Source organism: Haliaeetus albicilla, chromosome 21, assembly GCF_947461875.1.
Source record: "Haliaeetus albicilla chromosome 21, bHalAlb1.1, whole genome shotgun sequence".
In the NCBI taxonomy this organism is placed as follows: domain Eukaryota; kingdom Metazoa; phylum Chordata; class Aves; order Accipitriformes; family Accipitridae; genus Haliaeetus; species Haliaeetus albicilla.
Genome location: NC_091503.1, coordinates 14,403,973 through 14,428,845, shown reverse-complemented (window position 1 = coordinate 14,428,845; position 24,873 = coordinate 14,403,973). Strand labels below are relative to the sequence as shown.

Sequence of the window (24,873 nt, the reverse complement as noted above, 5' to 3'; positions counted from 1 at the left end):
AGAATTTATAGAACACTTAGCATGTTGCTAAGTCAAAACAGTAAGGCAATGCAATAAATTGAGGCATTCAAAATATAAATATTACTGTGGTATATACTGATACATCCCAAGCTAGCCTCAGTGGAAAGGAAAGTATGAGTTTTAGCATGCATTAACAAATATATAAATGCTCCACTATTTGGGTGGATGACACGCTTTTTGTATTGATTTCTGCTAAAGTCTCCATTTTGGGGGCCATTTCCAGTATTGCCTTGTGCTACGTAGGTTTGAAGATGACAAATATGTGTTGGTCGTTACTGTGGTTCCAGTTTCATTTTGCTTCTGCTAAAATGGTGGCTACTGTATCAAGGAGCAGAAATCCATTCTAACTACACTTCTATTAAATTATTAGGTTTTTTTTACAATAACAAGAACCTAATGAACACTTCTTTATCTATAGCATAATTACCTGGTCCAAAACATCTGCTGGAAATATTTGTAGATTTGATGGAAATAGGAGGTATTGTCCTTCATAGGAAGAGTTTGGCGTAATTCTTCTTTCATAGATCTTGCACACTGAGATTATGTCAATACTAGCAAGTCAGAGCGGCAAGGAACATTCCCAGGCTACAGAGCTGTTGCAGTGTTCCCCAACACAACTTCAGTGCTGTGAAATAGCCCTGGCACAATATTTTGGAGGTTTAAAGAACTGGCTACCCTGGCAGCAGGCTGTGGCATGCCAGTTAACCTCAGTGCCCAGAACATTCCCAGGCATGTTTAGTTTACTAGTATAAATGCAGCCTAAGGGATTCAGAAACTAGTAACACTCTGAGCCCCCTGAGCAAGTAGGAGAATGCGTCTTCTGTCATGGGGTAATAAGGTACCTTCCCCTTACCAAAGCTCTAATATTTCCAAGTTTTTACTTTGGATTGCATAATGATTGAATTTCTTTTTTTTACTATTTCATAAAGCAGATGAGAAACTTACCATGTAAATCTTTTCTACCGAGCAATGTAAAAATCTAACGCAATATTAACCTATGAAAGAAGAGTAATTTACCAATTTACTTTTTAAGCCAAAAATCATTTTTGCTTTTATTTACACTGCTGTTCTGCATAATTCTAGACATCTGCATTTAATAAACATTATACAAAGATTTTAAAAAATAGTTTCGTATTGACTTAGAGCAGTCTGAGATAGTACCCTTGTAAGTATTGGCACTTCTGGCAAAATTTAAGAGTTGATTTTTGTCTTCTGTCCAAGTTTTTCAAGGAGTGAGTCAGCCCTTCACATGTTATTACTGATATAATAGCTTTGCTGAAATTACATGCTTTTGTTCAGAACTAAACAAGGGTACCAACATGTTTCAAGATAGAATCTAGAAATTTTTTATAACACCTTCTCCTTGAATCACTATTGGTATTGCGTTTTGTTGTCATTACCTTTGGACAATCATTTTATTCAGAAGGAAGATGCTTATTTTCTTTTATCCTCTGGAAGACCAGTTATCTTGACATAAACTTTTTGATTTACCAGAGGTATTCACTGAAAACTGCTTGGCAGAAAAAATGTGTTCCAAAAAGTGTGCAAAAATGAGAGCTCCAGAAAGTCTCTTCAGAATTATTACTTGTTACTGGAAGATCTTCAGGAAAAAAAATCTTACTTTTCCCCCAAGTTCTCAGTCAACTTATTCCTCGTTGATTTGCATCAAACTAGTAAGGAGATCCAGTCTTTGGCAGCCAAAGAGGGCTTTGGCAAGCTTTCCAACTGTAGCACCTTTGGAGCCTTCCCTCATTACCCACTTAAGCAGCATTTGGTAAACTTTTTCTTTTAGTCCATCTCGTTCATAGTCGTGATCAATTTCATCAATCTCGGGATCACAGAAGCCCAGTTTACGAGCACAATGCTTCCACTGTTTAGCCAACTTTTCTCTCACTAGATTTAGATGTTTCTCAGTCAGGACAGTAGTATTGTCTGCAAAAAGAAAAAGAAGTATAAGAAAATGGCATTGTTTAACATTTCTTCTGCTCCTTTCGCTATCTCACCTGTCCTCCCCCAACTATTTGTCGGTAATATCTGGAGACAGAATTTTAGTGATACAATCAGAAGTGGGTTTCATGGAGGCAGTATTACCCAATGACACCAGGAAAGAAACTCCCAGTTGGAACACCTGTATTCACAGGTCAGTTGCTGGACTTGCTTTTTGATCTGAGGCTATCATAGTTTGTCACCTAAACCAGAAAAATTGAAAAGCTCCTTCTTAGAGTTCTTATATAGCTGACTGAGGTCTGTATGATATGTTTTATATTCAGGGACACTATTAATTTTTTTACTCAGGAATACGCAAGGATAGTTTAATTCAGTATTGACCAACGACAATAAATTAAATTTCAAAATCTTCCAATTTCTACCCAAATGAAGTGGTTGTGGCCCCAAGCCTGTCAGTATTCAAGAAATATTTGGACAATGCTCTTAGATATACAGTTTAACTTTTAGGTTTCCCTGGGTAGTGTCAGGCACTGGACTCCATGATCTTCATCGGTTCCTTTCAACTCAGGATATACTATGATTTAAACTGTAAGTCAGGTGAGGACCACCAATCCTAACCTTGCTTCTACCAATTTGAGTGTTGTTATTCCTCTTGTTCATGATGCATATACATCTACTTGTACCTGGTGTCTCATAAAAGGTCATGAAACTACAGGACAAATGAGGTACACAGTATTACAGAATGGTATTAGCACAAGGGTACTTGTTTCATAAGCTCTTAAGTATGTAGTAGAAAAGGATCCAAACAGTTATTTCTCAAATATCAGAGGGAGAAAGCTGTACTGCTTTCATACGTTCCAAACCAAATGATTCTCAGATAAATATACGGGGAGAATACATCAAAACTAGGGAGATGTTACTCTTACCAAATATACCCATTGCTTCATAATGCCTATAAATTGCCTCTGTAGCAACAGGAGAAGTGCTGATATGTTGATTGTGCTCTTCAATCTTCATGTGATTGTAGGATCCAATTTGAATTCCAGAACTGTTACTTATGTTGTACTTGATTGAGTCTTCTGTATAAGGGAATTTAATACAATTTTATAAGCAACCGCATATGGTTCAAAATGTCAAGAAGTAACATAAGGAGGTGGTAAGGAGGCAGAAGGTTCTGTTAATAAGAGAAGTGATTAAATGTTTTTATTGCATTTGATGTAGAAATGGCCATGTACTGGCAACTGTGGGCATATTTTAATTATGCAATGTAACATAAATGTACTTTAGTGAAAGCCCATCCTATTCTACTCTGTGACAAAGTGCCATAACCAAGCCTTACATGCTGGTAGTTACTAGATTGTAAATAATGTTCCCTGCACTTTAGGAACGTGTAGTAGCAGCCTTGCTTTTTGTTGGCTAACAGCTTCAGGAAGTCAGTCTTCACTTGAAAGCGCTTTTTGTTTAAATCTTAAAGCCTTACTTCTGCCTCTCGGCTTTACTTTTCATAGATGTAAGCTCAGGTTTACAGTTACAGCTTCAGAGTTCTGTGAGACTACAGAAAAAACATTTCTAGTTGCTCATAAGATTTGTATACTCCATGTTATACTATGCTGTCTTGATGGCATCTCTGTTTCATAATGTATTTCATCCCCACTATCTAGGTGTATGTTCTTCATGGTGCACTACTTGCTCAGTGTTTGTTTCAACAACATTTCTCTCTCTTTTTTTTTTTTCTTTTTTCAAAATTTTTATTTTTTTTCCCTGTTCTGGACTTCTGGTTCTAAGGCAAGACTAGAAAGTTTTCTGAGATACCTTACCCAGCACAGCTAAATTGTGTGCACCTCTGGGAGCTTGCATCTGTGGCTTACTTGTATGCGATTAGTTAAATACCTAATTTGGTGTCTTCTGCTTACAGTCATCCAATTTCCACACATAACATGAAACGAAGTGGCAATTCTAGTCATGTTAGGTGACACCAGTTTTCTATTCTCTTGACAATGTTTTCTGAACTCTGTTTGGATAATCACCCATTAAATGTTTAAACTCTAGTTTAAATGGTAAATATCACAATCTCTGTCTAAAACTGAAGTACTGATACTTAAAATGATAGACCAAGCTCTGTATTTAATCACCTAAAATGATGGTTAGATGCACAAACATCCTTGTTACACACTCAATTGTAATATGAAGTGTGGAAATCTATGGTCACATAAGAAAATCTCATTAAATGCATTTAATATTTGTTAACCTGAAACTGCTAGTCAGAAATACCTATATGTATGCATGATTAGTTTCTTGAAGTTGCACAAAAGGAATGTGTTTTAGTATGTCTCGGAATACTATGATTCCTGTATCTTTTTTTTTGAGGTGAAGGACTCGCGAAATATATTCATATTTTAGCTAAAAAATGAAGAAGTCTCATGTTTACTATTTTCTTATCTGGTAACAAAATGAATCTAGCACAAGATATGAAAACATGTACAAATGCTTTGTCAATATTAACAGTAAAAGTTACTGTGCTTATAACTCTCCTTTCCCAAGCCTCTACGCTTTGCTTGCTTGTCATGTTTGGGTAATCATCTAATGACTCTAAGGGGCATATAGTCAAGAAGACAGAAGCCTGCTGCTTCAAGTTTTCTTTGTAAGTGTAAACCACTTACAAACTGGAAAAACCTTGAAAGGGTTAATTAAAGAGTTCAGGGTGCCCCAAGCAACACAACTTGAAAGGAACATATGTTAACAACTCTTGAAAGACAGGACAGAATTTCATGGGTTTGAGGCAGCTGAACTGCAGAGACCTGTGCCCCAAGGAAGGCTGATCAGCACAAAGCCTGCAGCTAGAGATTTGTATTAAAAATCCAGAGCAAGAAAGGACAGGTGTCCCAAATGCACGTGTGGTTCAGGAGTTGGGTAGAGTCACAGCAACCCGACGTTTAATCTAAGAAAGTGACTGGTTTAGGTGTACAGGAGATCTTACAATGCCTTCATGTTTTTAAAAGTTCTTTTACACAGATGATGTCTTTGATCCATCAAATACACATTTAATGGTGTGTACAGGTCCTGCTAGAGACAGGAATTAGTTTTACATACTGGTACTGATAACTTCAGCTATGGTTAGGGGTATTAAGCAATAACATAAATTATTTCAAGATCCTGAAGCTTTTTGCTTTACTGATCAGGATGCAATGCATAGCTTGTTGGCTACCAGGGCAGATGAAGACTACTGCACTTACCTGTGCTTACTCTGGGTGCAGTAGGATAATATGTAAAAGTTGCCCTTGTGAAAGAAGTGGAATCCTTGTTACCTGAACAAAGAGGGAAAACAAAAAAATGTCAAAAGTGTTATGTAAACAAAAAAAGCAAATGTATGTAAAAATGACTGCCATATTTGTAACAGTATGAGTACATAGTTCATGCTTTTAAATACAAAGAGATGAGAAGCTTTTTAATAGGATTGTATCTCCTTAAATAACCCTAGTTAAAGCAATGACCTTATCATGGTTTTGTTCAATGACTAATAGCCTTAACCATCCTTGGATCCTAGCAAGGGCAATGTGCTTCCACGTGGGTATATGGATACCTGGGTAGTAGATAGCAGTGCGGGATCACAGCATAGTTATGGACTGAGCTGCCTCGTATCAGGTATTCAAACTGAAAAACATCAAACTCCCAAGCATGTTGCTATTGCTTACTGCTGAGACTGATCGTGGTTTGTATTAGCACACTAGTTGTGACCAAGTCTAGCAAAGGCATGGGACACCACTGCATCTTCTGCCGGTGGCAGTAATGTCCAGCAGAGATGTAACTTCCAGCCCAGGGCAGTAATCGATTTGGATGCCCACAGATGAGCTCTGCAGCTCATGATGGGGTAGTAAGAGTGACTGGTTTACAGTCACACAATAAGTCAATGGAAGAGCTGCAATGCAGCTCTTCTGCTTCGTAGTCTGACATCTGCCCCACTATGGCATGCAGCCTCCCTATAATAACTGTTTTCTTCTTTCAAACAGAAGACTTGACTTTATTAGTGATGTTGACAGTTCTAATCCCTGCCTTCTGACATGACAGCTCTCAGATTCATTTCAGTAAATAAACTCACACAAACAACTAATCACAGCCTCTGCATAAATAATTTAACAGAGTAACACCTTTGTGGCATTCTGCCTGTAAACAGCTAGGCATCCTTGATCTTCCCGTGAGACAATCTGGAAAGGAATGCCATGCTAAAAATATCCAGTATTTAGGAGGAGCAGGCTAATGTATCTCATGCTACCTCTAGTTCCTGAAAATTACATCCTATAGGCCTCTAGTTACCATTTATACTTTTTGCTAATGCTTAGTGTTCTCTTCCTTCTTTGGCTCCATACCTTCCTACTCCACAGCTCACCAGCAAATATTGACAGAAGCTCCCCATCAGCACCCAGCTCTCTGGAGAAACCAGTTATGAGCTTTAGCTTCTTGCTGGCTCCCTGAGCTCAGAATTCTCTTACCTTGCTGCAAATCAAGTTAAAAATACCTATCTATTTTCTAAAATGCTACAAATGTTGTTTCTGCACAAGAAGAACCTATGGCATGAATGTTACATTTTGGGGAGTCAAAAGTTTTCCTTTGCTTTTGTAGAATGATTGGTAGCTGCTGTAGCAGTATCTGCTGTCTGCTATTACTTGGTAGCTGAAGAGTTAGGCATCGGGTGTAATGGTCCTCTATTATACTGATGCTTTAGAAATGGTTCACTTGAAGTTAACAGCCTGAAATCAGTGAAAGCAGCATAATGAAGTCAAAGCTAGAGCATTTTAGTGACGTGAATTAATTTCAAGTACATGAAGAGAACGTCATGAAATAAATTAACAATAAGCAAGTTGTTGTTACATAAACTACAAAACATTCTTGGCCACTTCATTTTTAGAAAACAAGTGTGTCTTCAGAAACATAGGTGTTGGGGGAGGAGGAATCTCACCTGTGTCTGTGTCTGCATTCTTTGGATACCAGTTTACGTTGGTCTGTGACTGCAAGTTTGGGCCAGATTCAGGCACAGGAGGTTTACTTAGGCTAAAGGTACTGGCTGAACACAATCCATAGAGACCCTCTGTGTTTCCCGTTAGAAGACTGTTATGGCTTGGCCCATAAAAAATATCTACATTTCCCTGTTTCGGTGGTGTTGCAGCTGGCTGTGGCCAAAAATATGGATTAGTGTTTGATCCTGTTTTTTCAGCTCTTGGGTACAGTTCACTCCATTGAGGAGTAGGAGATAGCTTTGCAAATGGATCGTAGGAAACTCTTCGTCTCCTTTCTTCCTCTCTCATTTCAGGGGTATATACTACAGGTGGAACTGCTTTATCCATCCAGCTCCCAAATACATGGTAGTTGTATTCACGCTGAAGTTTTCTTTCTAGATGATCAGCAGATGTAAATGAGGTCTCACAGCTCTCAACAGGCTGGTTCTCAGGGGAGGCAGCAAACAGGGCATCATTAACATGACTGGTCATGGGACCTTGAGAGCTGTGTAGAGAATTAGGCTGATCTGAAAGGGAGGAAAACTAATATGTGAAATACATCCAAATGCGAGTATATAACTTGTTGCGATGAGAGTAGAATCTATTAATCTACCTTTAATATTATGGTAATATATAAAAGGTGAATATATAACATTACTTCCAGCATAAGCTGTGTTTTATTTTATAGAGTGCCTTTATGGAGAAGTATTACAGATTTTTATCTAGGAAGTACAAGCTTGTTTAAGCTATCAGTGTCAAAATTTCACTTAGTCAAGTGGTGTCGGAATTCACTGCATGCTCTGCTTATATTGGCATCAAGTTCTCAACCACTGAAACAAACAGTTCCTGGAGGCATTTGTAGGGTCTGATTTAATAGTGTGTCTCCACTGGCATTAACTAGTGTTTAATAATTGCAAAATTGGAGTGTAACAGGCTGAAAATAACAAACACTTTGTCATTAAAGTCACGTTTGCAAATGATTATGTAAAATATCCCATCTCATATTTCATGATGAATCCTTTTTGTCTAGTTTATTCTTCGTAGTCCCAAAGAATACACTTTACAAGTAACAACTACCAGATAAAATAGTCTGTGTTATCTATATCTTTCAAACTAATACTCACTATCAAAGGATGCTCTACTTCAGTCTTGAACTAGATTGAGTTATGACCTGGATCATCCTGCAGCATTCCAAGACTAAACAAGAATGTAAAAATCTGCCTGTAACTACTTGTCCTTGTGTTTTTAAGGGTAGGACTACAGATGTTTTCTTAAAAAGTTCTGAAAGCTTCGTAGTTGTCTAGAAAACATTGTACATTGCCCAAAGCAAGGGACTCTGTCAGACCACTGTAAAATTGGAATACAGCATAGGTATGTGCTTCTGTTTAGCTCAGATAATGCTAGTGAACTATGGTGTGTTTTTTTGTGTGTGTTTTTTTCTTTTTTCTTTTTTTAAAATTTTTTTCCAAATGACCTGAATTCAGTCCCTATTAGGCAGGACCAATACTGGTTCCTTTTGATGGCTGTGTATTAGTACACCTTCAATCTGACTCACTCTGCTTCTTTTGTTACTGCTACTAGAGAGGGAGTGGGATGAATAAGCTAATACAGAAACAACCTTATCAAAAGTGACAGCTGTTAGCAATTCAGTATTAGCACAAACTATATGGCATCCATTCTTCAGGGCAAGCTTGAGATGTATGAATAGATCCTGTGGGGTATCTTTCACTACCACTGCCTGAGTAATGCCAATTGACTGGAGAAAAAAACCCTGACTTTGACTGACAGGCTGTCAAGATGGTATCTTTCTGCAGTGTAGATTCCCAATAAAGCCTCCTGTACTTAAAACACAAGAGCATCTGTAATCAGCTGCAGTCACATGTGATTATTTCTGCTAGGGAAATGCAATTATACTAATTTAAAAATACAGCAGTGGGGCTGCCCTATTAAGTCCATCAGTTCTACTGAAGAACAGTTACGGCAAATGTAGCTTTGGGGAAGATTTATTAGTTGCGTGTTACAGTTTAACATTATTCATTTAATAATATCTTTCAAACAGTGTGAGCAAACTTAGCAGGATTTTATTTCTACAGAATTTGATATTGTTGCTTGTAAACCAGTGTTGCAAATATGATCCTATATCCTTTGCTATTAAGAAACTTTGGAAAAAGGATTCCAGATACATTACTAAAAAACTGTAATTATATCATCACTTTTTAGTGAGACAGCTCTGTAAAACCATGAAACTCATCCAAGTGTTGATAGAAAAGATGAAGGGAGAGAAAATTCATCTATTGGTGCTCCTCAGATAGATTCCATAGAAAGCAAGATCACAAACAAAGGAATATGTTATAATTATGCATCCTGGCTGTATTCAGAGCATTCATAAGAAAGGCTGTAGTGGAAAAAGGAAAGCCTTCATGAAATTAAGGCCTACAGACCAAGCAGTTGGCATGACTAAAAGGATGGGAAGAAAGATCAAGTATGAAAAGTAATTATCAAAGTGACTATTGAAAAATCTAGTGTTAAACAAAATTTTCAGCATGGGAGAGGAAAACAGAAGAGTGTAAAAGGAAATGGATTCAAACTGTGGATTGGGGAAAACTAAGTAATTAATTAATTAAGTATGACTTTTGGGAGCCTGGGAGCAAATTTAATCTTTTCAGTGGTTGTAATTTTCTCTGAAGCACTGAATAATTGAGTCTCTTCATAACCCCTTAACGGTAAGATTACTTACTTTGTACATGGTTACTTACATGGTTACTTTGTACATGGTTAAGTACAAGATTACTTTATCTTTGGCAGAATACATAGAATAATGATGTGCTAGTAAGTGACTTACCTACTTGACCATTACTGGCATCTTCTGCTACAGCATCTATTTGAAGGGATTGCATCCTATCCAGCAGTTCATTTGACTCGGGCCACATTTTCTGCACATAAGAAAGAACAAATGATCAAGTTACAGGCAAAAGCTTATTCCTGTAGAACAGGAAACAGCACAGCTTCACAGTGAAGTGACCTGGATTAACAGATTCCGTGAATCTGTGGGAAGAGATCCCATACTCTTACAGAGAGCACAGCTTGACAGAAAATACCCATTGTTTTGCTACTGACGGGCAAAATCTTTTCTTCAATGATGGGAGGAAGGACTGCAATGCAACTGCAGTATATAATACTCTTACTCGGCCAAACAATACCCTTGCCTATGTGAGTATGAGCTGAATCCAGAAAGAGTGGTTTTGGATTGTCTGTCTTGTACTTAATAGCTAGACTTTCTGCAAGCAGTCTCGGTGAGAGGATGCTGCTGAGGTAAAGGTAGCAAACATGCATCCTGTTTTGTGGATCTATATTTAGTAATTATATTCATCAACGGGGAAGAGGTGAGGAAGAAGATTTACATTCAGGTATGGCCACGTTGACTTTTTACGAAGAGTATTAGGAACAAGGAGTTCAGAGCAAATTTTCAGAAAGATGCAGTACAATTTCCTTTCTGTAAACCCTCATCCTCACTTCACTAGAGTGAAGGCAAAATCCATCCCTGTTCTATTCTTTTGATGTTCCCGTTATTCAGACTTCACTGGAAGTAAAAGGTTTTTTTAATCTGGAAAAATTATTTCTCAATTTCTCCCAGTGCTTTTTACTTGTAAAATAATTTCTAAAAGTAGGGTGGGGTTTTTTTTAATTAAACCCAAGAAGTACTTTCACAGACTAAAAATCAACAACTACTATTTCTTCCCCCCCAAAATCTACTTCCTTTCAAAAGCAACAGATGACATTCTAAAGTGCATTACAACCTTAGGTCCTTAGATTTCACTTGAGTAACTGAACTGCTTGAGCAGGGAGGTTGGACCAGATGACCTCTAGAGGTCCCTTCCAACCTCAACCATTCTGCGATTCTGTGGTCCTTTTAGTTAGGAGGCTGTGGACTCTGCTTCCACGGTTGCTAGTGGGGTGGAAAAAAAAAAAAAGGCTATGCTCAAACCCTCTAACTCATGTTACTACTGAAACTGTAGTATTAGTTCACCATACTGACTTGCCTTGAATGCTGTATTCAAATTCTGTGCCTCGATTGGAATGGATGCTTTCCTTCCTGATAAAGTAAGAGACAGCCCATTTTCTAAATAGTCCTATGGTCCCTATGGTTTGAGAGGTGTATTTGCAGAGAGCTAATGCATCTAGTCTAGCTGGCCATGATCCTGATTTGGGGCCGCTATCATAAACTAGATTATATATACTTCACATTGTGAGTTAGCTTGGTCAAATCAGTCCAGGAAATTTGTTTCACCAGTTTGATTTTGCAAAACTCTATTGCTTTTTTGAACAGTCACTAGTGCTTCACAAACATCACATGTTCTCTAAACCAGAAACTTTCATTTCCACAATTGTAGACTTGGTGACAGAAGGAAGCACTTTGTGAAACCATTCATTTACAGTTTTCTTTAAAGGAAGTTGTTTTTCTTTTCTCAGTTAAAATAACTGTATGTACTCTTCTGAGCCTCATTTCACTGCAAAGATTAAACCCCTAATGCCAGGAGTTCTCACCGATAGATGTCAGTACTACTGAAGTGAGTAAATTGATAAAATCTGTGATAAAAAGGTTCCATAATCATCCCAATTGTTCAAGAACTTCTCATTCTCTTATTTTCAGTCAGGAAATCATTCTTTTTATCATAATTTATAAACCTAAAGCCAGAAAACTAAGAGAAAACCGACTTGGATACTCAGGAAAAACATCTAATTTCAAATTTTCCCTGTTATTACTGCCATATAGCTTCCTGGTCTCAAGAAGGCTGGGACTCATTAGACACTGCCTGAATGCAGGACAGAAATTACCAAGAATTTAGAGGTGTGGTTTGGGTGTTTTTTTTTTTTTTTTTTTTACATTTACTTTAAATCAGATTCTGCCACTTTTTAATCTCTAGGAATAACATTTTATTTCATGAGTGAGACTTAATGGATATATGAGGAGCTTTTGCAAAGTATTATCATAGAATCAGAGTGTTACTCAGGTGGGACCTTGGGGAACCTCAGGCCCACCTCCTACTCAAAACAGGGTCACCTATGGGATCAGAGTTGGTAGTTCAGAGCTTTGTGCAGTTGGGTGTTGAAAACCTCCAATGATGGTGACTAGACAACCTCCCTAGGTAACCTGCTCCACTGCTCAGCTGTCTCCATGGGGAGAAATTTTTTCTCTTACACCCAGTTTGAATCTCTCTTGTTTCAGCTTATGTCCGCTGTCTCTTGTCCTCCTACCGTGCACTGCTGTGAAGAGCTTGACTCTATCTTCTCAATAAACTCCTCATAGGTAGGGGCAGGCTGCTATTTATGTGCCCCCAAAGCCATCATGTGTCTGGGCTGAAATAACCCCAGTCCCTCAGCCCCATCTCATATGGCAGGACTAACAAGCACTGCACAGATCTGCTTGATCTGCTGCCCGTGACACTGCTGGTACAGCCCGGGATGCTGCTGGCATTCCTGGTTGCCAGGCCGGCTGTGGCTGGTACCCAGGTTGCTGCTCACCAGCACCCTGAGGTCCTTCTCAGCAGTGCTGCTCCCCAGCCAGGCAGCCCCCAGTTGGCACTCAAGTCAGGGGTTGTTCCAGGTGCAGCACATTGCATTTGTCCTTTCTGAATTTCAAAAGGTTTCTGTCACACCATTCCTTCAGCCTGCAGTGGGCAGCCTTGCCCTTGTGATTGTATTAACTGGTGGTCCTAGTTTGGTGTCACCTGCACACGTTATGAGAGTACGTTCCATCACTTCCCTAAGGTCACCGATAAAGGAGTAAACCAGGGAAGACCCCAGTATAGTAGACCTCTGCACTACTGCAGTTGTTACTGGCCTCCAGGTGAAGTAGGACCCACTAAGTGCTACCCCTCTGAGACTCACCATTCAACCTGTTCTCATCTGCCCATCCAGACAGTAACATCTGAACTTGGATAAAGAACATTTTGGGAGACAGTGTTGAAAGTCCTCCTAAAGTTGAGGTAAATGACATGCACTGCTCTCCCCTCATTCACAAATCCAGCCATTTTATCACAGAAGGAAATCAGGTTGGTCAAGCATGATCAGTCTCAAAGGGGCAGAATCTGGCCATAACTGAGGTTGGGGAGAGGGGTGGGGAACTGACGCTTTAAAATGCTTAGAAAGTTACTCACTTTTAACTCCTTCAGATCATCTTCAATATTTTTTCCTAGATTTTGATAGTAAAATGGCTTGTATCTTTGACTAATTTCTGCAAAAAGAACAGAACTAAGTGAAAGTGGTTTCCAATGGAATATAGAAGTGATTTATACTGTCAACAATTTTGATGGATAAGGATTGAATAAAGACTTGTATAAAGTCAGAAACAGGAAAATTATACATACATTTGGAATCTGTTCACGCGACTCATTTAGCCTTAATATAGTAACAAGAACAGTCAAAGGCTAGTTGCATTGTTCATGGAAGGCTGATCTGGGACAGCTTCTGAAACTAGTTTGGGTAGGGTATTTTCTCAGTCAGACCCAAGATATACTATGTCACTTGATGTTAGCTTTTCTGTAAATTTCAGCAGGAAGATTATAGTGTGCTGAAGAAAAATTATCAGCAGGTATAAGTCTATTGGCTCTACCCACTCACTAGTATTTCTCAGATTTGTAATGTTGGACCAGATCCCATTTTTAGTCAGGGTACAGGGAGCATGCTTTACTGGGCATGTGAATTGATATTTCTATTTTCAAAGCAAAAATTTATTTTAAGAGGAAAACACTCAAGTTTGTTTTGCTTCATTACAGACTATTGACGCACATGTAACAAAAAGAATCGCAAAGCAATGCCTTACCTGCAAAGGTTGGCCGTTTCTCTGACTCTTGCTCCCAGCATTGTTTCATTAAGTCAATAATTTCCACTGGACATTTATCAGTGATCTCCTTTATGTCTGGTCTGTTTCCATTCATGATGCCAAAGCAAATCTGGGCTTCATTTATACAATCTGAAAAATAAAATTCCCTATCAGACCTTGATCACGGATTTTGCAACCTTTCTGTAGGTAAAAGAAATAGTGAAGCAGCTCCCTGTGTGTTTGTGGATATATAAAAGAAGATTTCAAAGAAAGGTGACTGATTTACAGCTATAAATATCTCACACTAGTGAATTTTAATTCACTGCCCTAACTTCCATGGATTAGAGATTTATTTTAAGATTAATATTTACTTTTACATATAAGATGTGCCCAGTGTGAGTGAGGGTGACATCTAGCTCAGTTATCTGAATCTCAGTTATGCTCTGCACTGGGTATGAACACAAAGATGGCCACACAGGCAACATTTAGCTATTCAGTTAGCAAAAAATCCATTCAAAATGATAAACACATTACTCTGGAATTCCACAGTCTGCTCCTATTGTTCTACATGACAATACTACTGCATGTTGAGAAATTAGTACCATACAGCTGAGAAGCTGTAACTGGCTATATGACCATTCCTGTTACAAGAAAAACCACCAGCCTACCTCAGGCAATAGTATACGTCAAAGTTTCCATCCTGGCCTGCCCAAGATTTGTTTAACTTCTGCCACTGAGTGCAGGTTTATGCCCATACCATGTGTATGCAAATAGTTTGGGCTCATGCCTACCTTTCAATTCAGATATTCCTGTCCACACTTATAAGTCAGGAATGATGCAACTAATGCCTCCCACTGGCCATGAGGTGCTGAACAGGCGCTATTCTCGGGCATAACTGATTTAATCTACTAATCTTAATTTTATAACTTTAAATGCTTAACATTTGTAACTTAGTTTTGTGATCGCGTCCTTCTGGAAGTAACTTACGTTCATATGGCTCTTTGTTAGCAAAAATTGCCCAGATCACTATGCCGAAGCTGTAAACATCTGATTTCTCCACAGGTTTTACATTAACACAGCGTAAATGCTCTGGGGCCATATAGAAAAGAGTCCCAGCATTGTTCTGGCAAGTGCTCTTGATTTGCTTCTGTCGGACAGTCTCTTCTTGGGTCAGCCGGCTCCAGTTCTTAAAGGAGGCAACACCGAGATCTGCAATCTGAAAAATGAGACACATCAGAGCTAGTGCTGTGATGAAGAGGAGATAAACAAGTATTTCAAGCAGTGCTCAATTTTGTAATGAATAGCTGTTAATAACTTACCTAAAAATGAAACGGTGCAAAAAATGCAACTACAAGAAAGGAAAACAAACTACTTGCTGTTTTATGGGTGGGGTTTTTTTCCCCAAATAAATTATCACTGTCAACTGAGAACAGTTAGGCTGAATGTTCATTATTAACTTAACCTCACTTGGAACAATCACCCAATGTAAGGAAAAAGGTTGGTTTTGCTCATATTGACAATCACATTCAAGATCTGCTTGCAGTGCTCATGGCAGAACAGAAGACCCATATAAGAACAAGCTAAGATTCAAACCCAGAAGTAATCTATGAGATGGGCAGATATCCTTCTTCCCTTACTACCCTTTGCATTTAGATTCCATTTAACTCAAGTTCCTTATATCTTCCTACAGAAAGGGGGAGGAAGAGGATCTAAAGTGATGTGATGTGTATGGCAGAGAGACATGGAAAAGGATAGCATGGGATAAGTTAAAGCAGGGATACCTGGGTACTGTGTGCTTGACAAGGTGATGTTACTGAAACCTTAGGGTGCAGTTTTACAGCTGGACTAATGGCTGATGGCGAATAAAGTAATCCTTCCCTCCTTTCCCCACAGCCTTCTGTTATGTGCTACCTCTGCTCCTCCTGTTCCAGCACTGACACTTACCTGACACTGGGAAGACCTAGTGCAAGGCACTCAAATGGCTTGCCTAATCAAGTGCACTGCAACAGAAGGGTAGCACTGCCAACAAGGCAAATTGTAATCTGCTGGTTTGGCTGCTTAAATCAGGGCAGGGTGGTCAGATTAGCATCAGTGCTAAGACAAGGGAACAGGAGATCAGCAGGAGAGGAAAAAAGGAAGAAAATAGGACTGCCTCTCTTGGCCACAGGCAGCTGTCAAACTGAGTTGTGTAACCCAATCACTTCAGATAAAACTGAGGTGACGTCTTGCCTTATTTATAACTTGCTTTTCTTTTCTTTCTTGTTGCCTCTAACTAGCTTATTGTTCCTCTTGAGTTTCTGAAGCTTTGGACTAAATTTACAGGTCGTGTATTCAGAGGAGGAGGAAAATGTAAGTGATATTCTGCTGAGGAAGCAGGAGTCCAAGTTCAGGTCTACAAGTGAGAGGTTTAATGTGATAGAGGAAGACATGATATAAATCTTCCAACATTTGCAGTTACCTAGAACAACTATTTCCCTTTATATATATTGGCAAGGTTAGACACATTCAAGCAGAGGGATCATACAACAGCTGCCTTAAGTTATACTTTTAATTAAGCTGCTTAAGGAAGTCTGATCTTATTCTGAATTTGATCCTGGGTTGCAGTTCAGTTTGTCATGCAGTATGATGATAGCCTAGTTTGGTCCTGTCCATATAAGCAAGCTGAAACCCCCAAAACCATCCAATTTACGCTTAAAGCAGATCAGGATTTTTTTAATTATTTTTGGCAAAAAAAAAAAAGTTTATACCTCTTCTCTGCAAGCTGCTTATACTCCACTAGGACTTGCTGCTATATTAACCTTGTTAAAAAACTTCTCACTAATTTATGTGTGAGAAATACCAAATGACAAAGCTCTCTTCACAGGAATTTATTCTGTAGTTTCAACTGTAATGGGGTGGTTATTTCAGCAACTCACCTTGACCAGAGACAGGATGTTTGATGAGGACTGCTGCAAATTCTACTCAGGTTTATTCAGGAGTAGACTCTATATCTATGTGTCTTGATCCAAAACCCCACTAAAGTTAATAGAAGGGCTTTGGAACAGGCTTACAAACCATTCTTTGAAGTAGTCTCCTGCTGCTTTTTTTGTAGCTGCTGTCTGTCATTTTAAAATGATGACTAAGGGAAAAAAGAGGGAGACAAAAGAGGAAAAGATGATAGGCAAAAGAAGGAAAGGAATAAAAAGGAGGAGGTAAAGGCAGGAGGAGAAATTACAGCAATAAAGGACAAAAGGCACGATCCATAAGGCATTCTATTTTGTTTCAATCTCTATGTGTTAAGGTTTGTTTTTTCTTTCTAACTGTTTTGTTATTTGTAGTTCATTAATTCTCAACAATATTATTCATTTTTTTTAATGCCCTTAGTGATTTTTTTTTTTTCCACAGTTGGGGGAAGATTATGCAAAGCTCAGGCTCAGAGATTGTATAGGCCACCATACTTCAGTGATCCACTGCTAACACTCTTGGCAATAGCTCGCTACACTGCAAAGGAGTTCATCTACCAATCAGGAATACTAACCAATGCAGCTGAACTGGGTTCTTCAACCCAAATCACTAGCCTTCTCCATTTACGTTGTTCTAACAAGTACCTTAATGTGGAAGTCTGTGTCTACAAGGATGTTTTCTGGCTTTAGGTCTTTGTGTACGAAACCTTGCTCATGCAGATAAAGCATTCCTTCTGTGATCTCCAGCACAAAACGCCCTTTCACTGACAAAGGCAGTGAGAGCTAAAACAAAGAACAAGAAATGCCATCTATTAAAAAATGCTACTACAACCATCAAATTAAAAAACAATCTTTAAAAAAAAAGTTTCTTTCTCAGTCCCAAGAATACCTCTGCTCAAACCACAATAAAAAAGAACTAAGGTCCTTCTTGGATCTAAATTTTTGCATTAAAGTAATTCTAGAGTCACTCCATATTTACAAAAGCATTCTTCTTTAGCAAATTCTCCACTTATCTCTACAAACACTCCTGTAAGTTTGAACCTCTAACTGTGGTCTGCTCCTCTGATGCACAGGAAAGCCATAGCTGTCCTCTGCTGTCTCTAGAGAAGGCAGGGCTGCTGCTGGCTCTTTAACACAGAAAGGAGAATGAGAAACTAAAAACTCCATTCTTTGGAGACTGCAGTAACATCTTGTCCCTTTCAAGCATCTTATCAACCCTAAGGAGCACCAAGAGATGAAGCAATTCACTGTTCACCTTCTGTAGCACTTTCATCATGTTCCCCCGGTCCACATACTCCATTACAAGTGAGTAGTTTCCATCTTCCAAAATTATACCTAGTAGTTTTACCACACGGTTATGCTGCAGTCTGCGCATAATCCTGCCTTCTTCAAGGAGGGAAGCATTATATCTGTAAAACAGAAATTACGCTGAACTTAGGTGCCAGGCTAGAAAGAACACAGGGATGAAAATGCTGTTGATTCATAATGAAAACAATGGCCAAACATGTCAACATCCCTAGAGCCACTGTAAGATGAACTATACCTTCAGCTGGTTTTGAATTGATACAGTTTTGTTCATGCCAGGTTATATTCTCTAAGTCTCAAACACATTGCACAGAGACTGTCTGCTCAGCCTGATTTTAAGGTCTGCTTTTCAGAAAGTGCATAAGCATTCTTCTTGTAGCTGCACTGCTGGTTGTGTATGTCCAAATCCCTGAACTGGGGTGGGATCAGGACAGGGCAGGGCTGAAAGAGTCTTCGGACAAGGAGGATTGAGACACATTCCACTGCCTCTTGTACAGGAAACCATACAGGTCTCTTTTCCAAAGGGCTGGTATTCACATTCAAAATGGATTTATTACAGGGGATCCATCCATGTACTGGATGGTGATAACATGTACTAATGATTACGGGTTTAGGATGAATTCAAAACCTAACTTTTACCTGGGCCTCAGTACAACCCATCAATAGTCACAGGTACACAGCTGGGAGCTTGCTAAGGGTGTTAGAGAAGGATGGTACCTGTTATATTAAATAGTCTTCTTTTTACCGTTGCTCCTGTTCTAGTCATAGGGCAAAAGAATATAAGAAAATCTTGAGACTATGTTGCTTGCTAATGCTTTCCTACCCTGTGACTTAACATGAAACTGCTCTCTCCCTCTGTGTTCCTCTAGTACTAGAGAAGAAAGTGGCTGTTTTGTTTGCATTAGGCTCAGCTGTAAATTTGCTTAAGGCTTTTGGTTCAAGACTTTAAGGAATAACAAGCTTATGAGCCTGTGTAGTGAGAAAGTAAAAACACAAACCAGACAGGCTTGTCCATTTTAACTGTGTTCATCCCAAACTGTCAGTGCAGCTTGCAAACTACTAGAATCTCTTAATTCATTTTTCACTGGCAAAATAAAAACTCAGTTAATTTATTTATTATAACCCAAACTAGAAGAACGTGGGGTTTTGTCTCTCTCTAGTGGATGACTCACTGGAGACTTTCAGGATCATTACGGCTCTGAGGTAGCAGAGCTGCAATGTGACCTGAATCCACTGAAATCAACAGCTAATTCAATCCTTGAATTAAAACAGCAGGCTCGGCTCACTCTGCTTTTTCTCAAGGGAGAGAGGGTTACATTCGTGGTATTATACATGTGAGATTGGAGTCCTACTGATAGCTCATGTGTGTTTAGTTCCTAGTGGACATCTATGGTTGGACAATTATATTGAAAATTGATCTGCAAGCTTGAAAATATCATGTGCCACTGAGTTCCTGCATTTCCTTAAGTGTGCAAGAATGCTCTCAATTCTTAACAATCCAGTGTGCTTGCCTTACAACAGAAAACAGGAACTTCACTGGAACAATGAGCTAAAACTAAAAAAGTTGGCTCATGAGGGGAAAAAAGGAAAATTTGCAGGACAGCTGCTAGTATTGTCTTAGAGTATTTTCCCCACATACAGTATCTCCAGAATCCAAAGATCTGAAATTATTACACTTAATTTAGATTTATCTCCATTGAGTTTAGAGGATTCCTTAGACTAACAGAAAGATAAAAATCAGAACTAAGGTCTGTAACTTACTCAGTGCGCTGGGGTCCTGTATACACTTTTTTTAATACTACATATCCATGTTTCTTGTGAAAGCATAAAGAAATTGTTCCAAATCCTCCAGCGTCTAATGGTTTTTTTTCAAGCAAATCTTGGGTGTTCATGTGGATGTCTTCCAGAGACATGTTTGCAGTCTTTGTGGCTTAGCAATTAAAACAAAATCAAGTACCCTAGTGCTTCTGGACCTGTGGTATAAAGGAGAAAAAAGAAGTGTCATTATCAAGCATGTAGCTGTTCCACTAAATAAGCACATATGCAAGAAGCGGGACACAAGCATATACTCTTGTGACCCTTATGAACACAGGGCCTCAGTTTGATACCAAAGATGCTGTGGTTCTCACAGGATCAGACCTAAAGGTCACAATGATTTATCTTGTCAACCCATTACAGTTATATTAAGTAGATGTAAACCCATTTCTTCACCTGAGGATCTCAAAGTACTGTTCATAAATAGTTTTTATTCATATAATACGCAGTAGATTGGTACTGTCCCTACAATTCACACGTGCAAAAACTGAAACCCAGAAAAATCAAGGGCCACAGTCCCAGAGGCAGGTAGTGCCTCATGATTCTGATAGGTATCTCATTTTCTAAATTGCCTGAATATGGGCCTCAGGTGCCCAGATACTTATATAACTCTAAGCTACCTTTTAAGCATCTTTGAAAATCCAGCTCTAAAGGGTTTGCTTGAGGCTTAAAACAAACAAACAAAAGGTTTCTCTGGAGAGTGAAACAAAGAACCCAGCTTCTGTGGGAAACTTATTTTCACAGCTGTCTGAATTTAAGGAGACAAGTGCTAGGAAGGACTGTGGTGGGGATATAAGGCAACTTCTCCCCTGCCTCTCAAAAAGAAGAGGAACAAAGAAATTGTGAAGGTTTGCAGTATCTCCTAAGTGTACCAAGAAAAAAAGAGAGCTTGGGGGAGCCTATGAAATGGGTAGATAAGTAAACCTCAGCAGATGCCAGAATAATTTTAAGTCTTTGATAAAGCTGTGGTGCTCTCTTGCCTAACGCATCTCTCTGGAGGTAAAACCTTAAAAGAAGACTAGACAGCCGGTACCTTTGGCACACACCAACAAGTTGCATTGCTAGCACAGGTGCAAGCCACAAGCTCTCTTTTTTTCCCCTTACTGAACTTTTACCTTAAGCACCTTACATAGGATAAGGAAAGAGTTTGCTGAGAAAAGACAAAGTCCAAGAGTCTAGCAGGGCTGTTCAGTTTCCATTCCTCTTGGATGACTACAACACACAGAGCTGGGAGAAAGGCACCATTTCAAAGGGCCACTATCAGCAACAGTAGATTGGCTCATTCAGGCAATTAAGAGCTCTAAATAGTGTAGCAAGGGGATTCACAAATTTTTCAGATTAACAAGTGACTGCTAACTACTGTGCACCTGTATCATCAAATCTCTAATTGAAAAGATTGCTTAATGTTGTTATGATCATCAGCTGCAGCCTAATTACCACAACCTCTTCCTGGAGCCTGGGGAATAAGGAGGTAGAGGAAGTGTCTGTAGAAGGTAGGTCTCTGAGGGAAAAGAGATGTTTATATTTGGAAGTTGTCTGGCCAGTTCGATACTGACAAGCCAAAATAGAGAAGAGTAAACTTAATTTAAAAAAAAAAAGTTGCACCTGTAGAAGAGAGAAAGCAAGAGCTTCCTCTTCTAAGTGTATATATACTCTATGGGCTGTTGCTGTATAGACAGGGAACATAGAACTGTTTAGGTTGGAAAAGATCTTCAGGATCATCGAGTCCAACCATTAACCATGCCTACTAAACCATGTCCTGAAGTACCCTATCCACTTGCTTTTTGACACCCTTTCTACAGCTGGAGCAATGTGCTCTCTTCAGAGTTTTTGTCTTTGGCTTTCCTGGATTTGAAAGGATGCAGATTTTGTTTTGCTGGAGTACTAGCCTGTGTTATGAGAACAGGACTGAGGATATAATTGCAGTTGTTTACTAAGAAGGTAAGCTCTGCTATGCCTAATAATTATTAGGGGAGAGGAGACTGTTGTTGTGTTTTGTTTGTTGTTGGTTTTGGTTTCTTTTCTTTAAATTCCTTTACAGCTAATCAAATAGCTGAGTAACAAATGACTCACAGCAGTGCCAAGAATAGCCACTTCTACTCTCATAGGTGAGTGCTCGTCTCCCTGGAAGTTTCTGGTGATGGTTCTCTGGCTTTCTGGGGGTGGTGCTACTGACTGTTGTGTAGATGGGGTGGGTGTCACAGGTACAAAGGCTGGAATTCAGTCATGAGACTTTAATGTGGCATGAACTAATATCTTGCTTCTTTATCTGGGGTCTCCCTTTCAGGAATTGTTTCAAAGGCACATATCTATGGTAATTTTTCCATGCTAACAGTCATTATGCATCTTAGTTATTCTTGTAAGAATTGCATGTGCTCTTCTTGTGAAGGCAAAGTAGATGTGTAATTTTGAATGCTGAATCTCTAAAGCTGCATTAATACTATTGATAGCTTGGGGATGCCATTCAATACCACATAACTTGGCAAAAAACAGCTCTGCCTCAAACTGTAACAATATAGGACCTTGTTCCTATTTACATTGCTAATACCTGTTCCTACCAAGCAGCATGTAATCACCATAACCAGAAGGCTTGGAAATTCAGAAGTAATAACTTCTGAAATCATAAGACATCTGTTGAAATGAGTTGGACAACACTCAACAGAGGGAGTTTTCCCATAAGATGGGAGGGAACCCTCCTCCTTGGGCATGCTCTCTTATTAGGATGCTACTACTTTTTTTTGTTGTTGTTATTAAGTAGTGAGGTACTCTGCGTAGAAGCTCTTTGATCTTAAGACTTCAAACCCAAAGTTTTTTGTAGAAAGGAAAGCAATTTCTAGCCAGGTTTTTAAGCAAAGACTACATATTTCAGTATACTATTTAACATGAGGCTATTGGCTGATGTTACCTGGATATGTCAGATGATACAGAAATCAAGGGGGGAAGCTCAAAGGCTCAAGTTCATTCCAAGCTTACTGCTTTTTACTGAGATACATGGTGATTCACGTGTATTCTCAGTACCTATGATACACCAGTGCAAACACCACGTATCTGTGGTTAAGAGACAGGAAGTTTTGTAGTCTGGTTTAGCCTAACCTTACAGAAGCTACATGTACTTCTAGGGGTTAACTCGTGTTCTGTGAGGCAGCCCTCATCTGTATACTTGAGTGATTATAAAGCAGGTTTTTTTTAATATAATATTCTGAACATCTGTATTAGGGTGGGTTCATATTTAACAAGTGCCAACATGTATTATGAAAACTTTGAACACTGGTTGCTAAAAGAGAGGGAACACTGGTTGCTAAAAGAGAGGGACCCACTAATATGTTTGGGTTTTCTTTAGAGAGAGATAAAAGTGTAATAAGTGCATTTGTGACATTTTTCTTTTTAACACCACGGTTATGTACTCCCCTCTAACGCCCAAAGGGTACATAAACTCCCAAGAATTGTGACCTGGTCACGAGGTCATATTGGGCCTGGTCACCACTCAAAAGCAGTTTGCTCTCTTCTAATGATTTGTTACTGATCTGATGTAGATCTTGTGTAGCCTGTGCAGTTAGGGAGGATTGCTGAGTGCATTAGCACGGTAATATGAAAAAAGTTTACACAGTAATAGCAGCCCTTTTGGTCTGATGATGCTCTCAGGGCACAAGTTCTTGAGAGGTGTTATAGGTATAATTGGAGAAAGTGAAGAAGTCTGCAAGCATCAGAACTTGTGGCCATGTAGTTATCAGGAACAGAAGGGAATAACAGACAGGAACCAAAGCTGCTATCCCCAATACAGGCAACAGGAGATAAATGGAAGGGTCCCTGCAGCTGAAGACAAAAATACTGCATGTATGGAAGATGTTTCAAAAGCTGTCAGCCCATCTCAACTCTGTTGCTGTAACTCTCATAACCCACTCTGTCTAAACCTTTCCCTTTGGCTAAGGGTTTTCAGCTGTTGCATTTTTTCACTGATGATCAATGACTCCCCCCCCTTTGGAGGTAGCAAAGAAAATACCTGTGCTAGATCAGCAGCGGGTTGCAGAAGGGATCCTGTCAGAAAGCGAGGGAGAGCCAACGCAAGGGAAGCAAAAGTGTTCATGAAACACGAGTTTTGGTAGCTCTGGAGCAGAGGGAGGGTGGAATGCACTGCGAGATTCGGCAGGACCAGAGCAGAGGGAGGGTGGAAAGGGAAGAGGAGGGGCTCTGTGCAGTGGCTTGCACCGGTACAACCGTGTCACAGTCGGTTCGGTTTTAGCACAGAAGCGGTCACAAAAGTGTATTCTTGTACGGGAATCAGGACAGCCTGTCCCGGCAGAGGCACCTCGTACTGCCGCGGCTGCCGGAGGAAGGCGCCAGCCGGGGCCGGGCCCTCCCGGTCAGGCCGGGCTCGGTCCCCGCAACCCAGCTGGCAGCCGCGGTGCCCCGGGCGGGGAGCGCCAAACGCACCCGCTCGCCGGCGCCTCGGCAGGAGACGCGGGCCCGGGAAGTCCTAGCGAGAGGTCTTCTCCGGCCTAGTTCCTCGTTGGCCGACTTGACATGTCGTCCTCCTCCTCCTCCTCCTCCTCCTCCCGGCGCCTTCCTGCCGCCGATGCCGCCGCCCCTCGCACGCACCGCTCCCCGCCGTGCCGCTTCCCGTCGCGGCGCCCCGGGGGTTCCTCCGTGGCCGGGCGACCCTTCCCAGCGCCACCGCCAGCAGGCGGGGTGGGTGGGTTAGGGGGATACGCCGCAACCCCGCCGGGCCACCTCGTCCCGCCGCAATCCCGCCGGCCCGGCCGCGGCAGCCCCCCGGGACCCGGACCCCGCAGCGGCGGCAACTTCGCAACACGGGGGGGGGGACGGCGCGGGTCCCCCCCCCCCGCTGCCGGCCCCCCTACTCCCGGTCCGCGGTGCCTTACCGTGGCTGCGGGCCGCTCTCCGCCCTCCTGCCGCCTCCCTCGGGAGGGCCCGGCGGCGTCCGGGTGCGCCCTCACCGGCCCCGCGGCGGCGGGAGGAGGGCTCGGCACACCCCGCCGCCGCGCCTGCTCGGAAGCAGAGGAGGCGGCTC

The 24,873-nt window shown here is 40.5% G+C and overlaps 1 protein-coding gene across 1 annotated transcript; it reads right to left on the bottom strand.

Annotated features, from left to right (window-relative positions):
* Positions 1-1,041: 1,041 nt before the first annotated feature.
* On the bottom strand, positions 1,042-24,873 carry RIPK1 (receptor interacting serine/threonine kinase 1). The gene is made up of 12 exons (XM_069808990.1): positions 24,725-24,873; positions 19,791-20,002; positions 17,980-18,133; positions 17,370-17,507; positions 14,770-14,998; positions 13,783-13,932; positions 13,118-13,194; positions 9,802-9,892; positions 6,923-7,486; positions 5,202-5,273; positions 2,895-3,047; positions 1,042-1,953 (listed from the first exon to the last, which is right to left on the bottom strand). Exons 2-12 carry the CDS (start codon positions 19,940-19,942, stop codon positions 1,667-1,669), a joined length of 2,067 nt encoding a protein of 688 aa, XP_069665091.1. The 5' UTR covers positions 19,943-20,002; positions 24,725-24,873; the 3' UTR covers positions 1,042-1,666.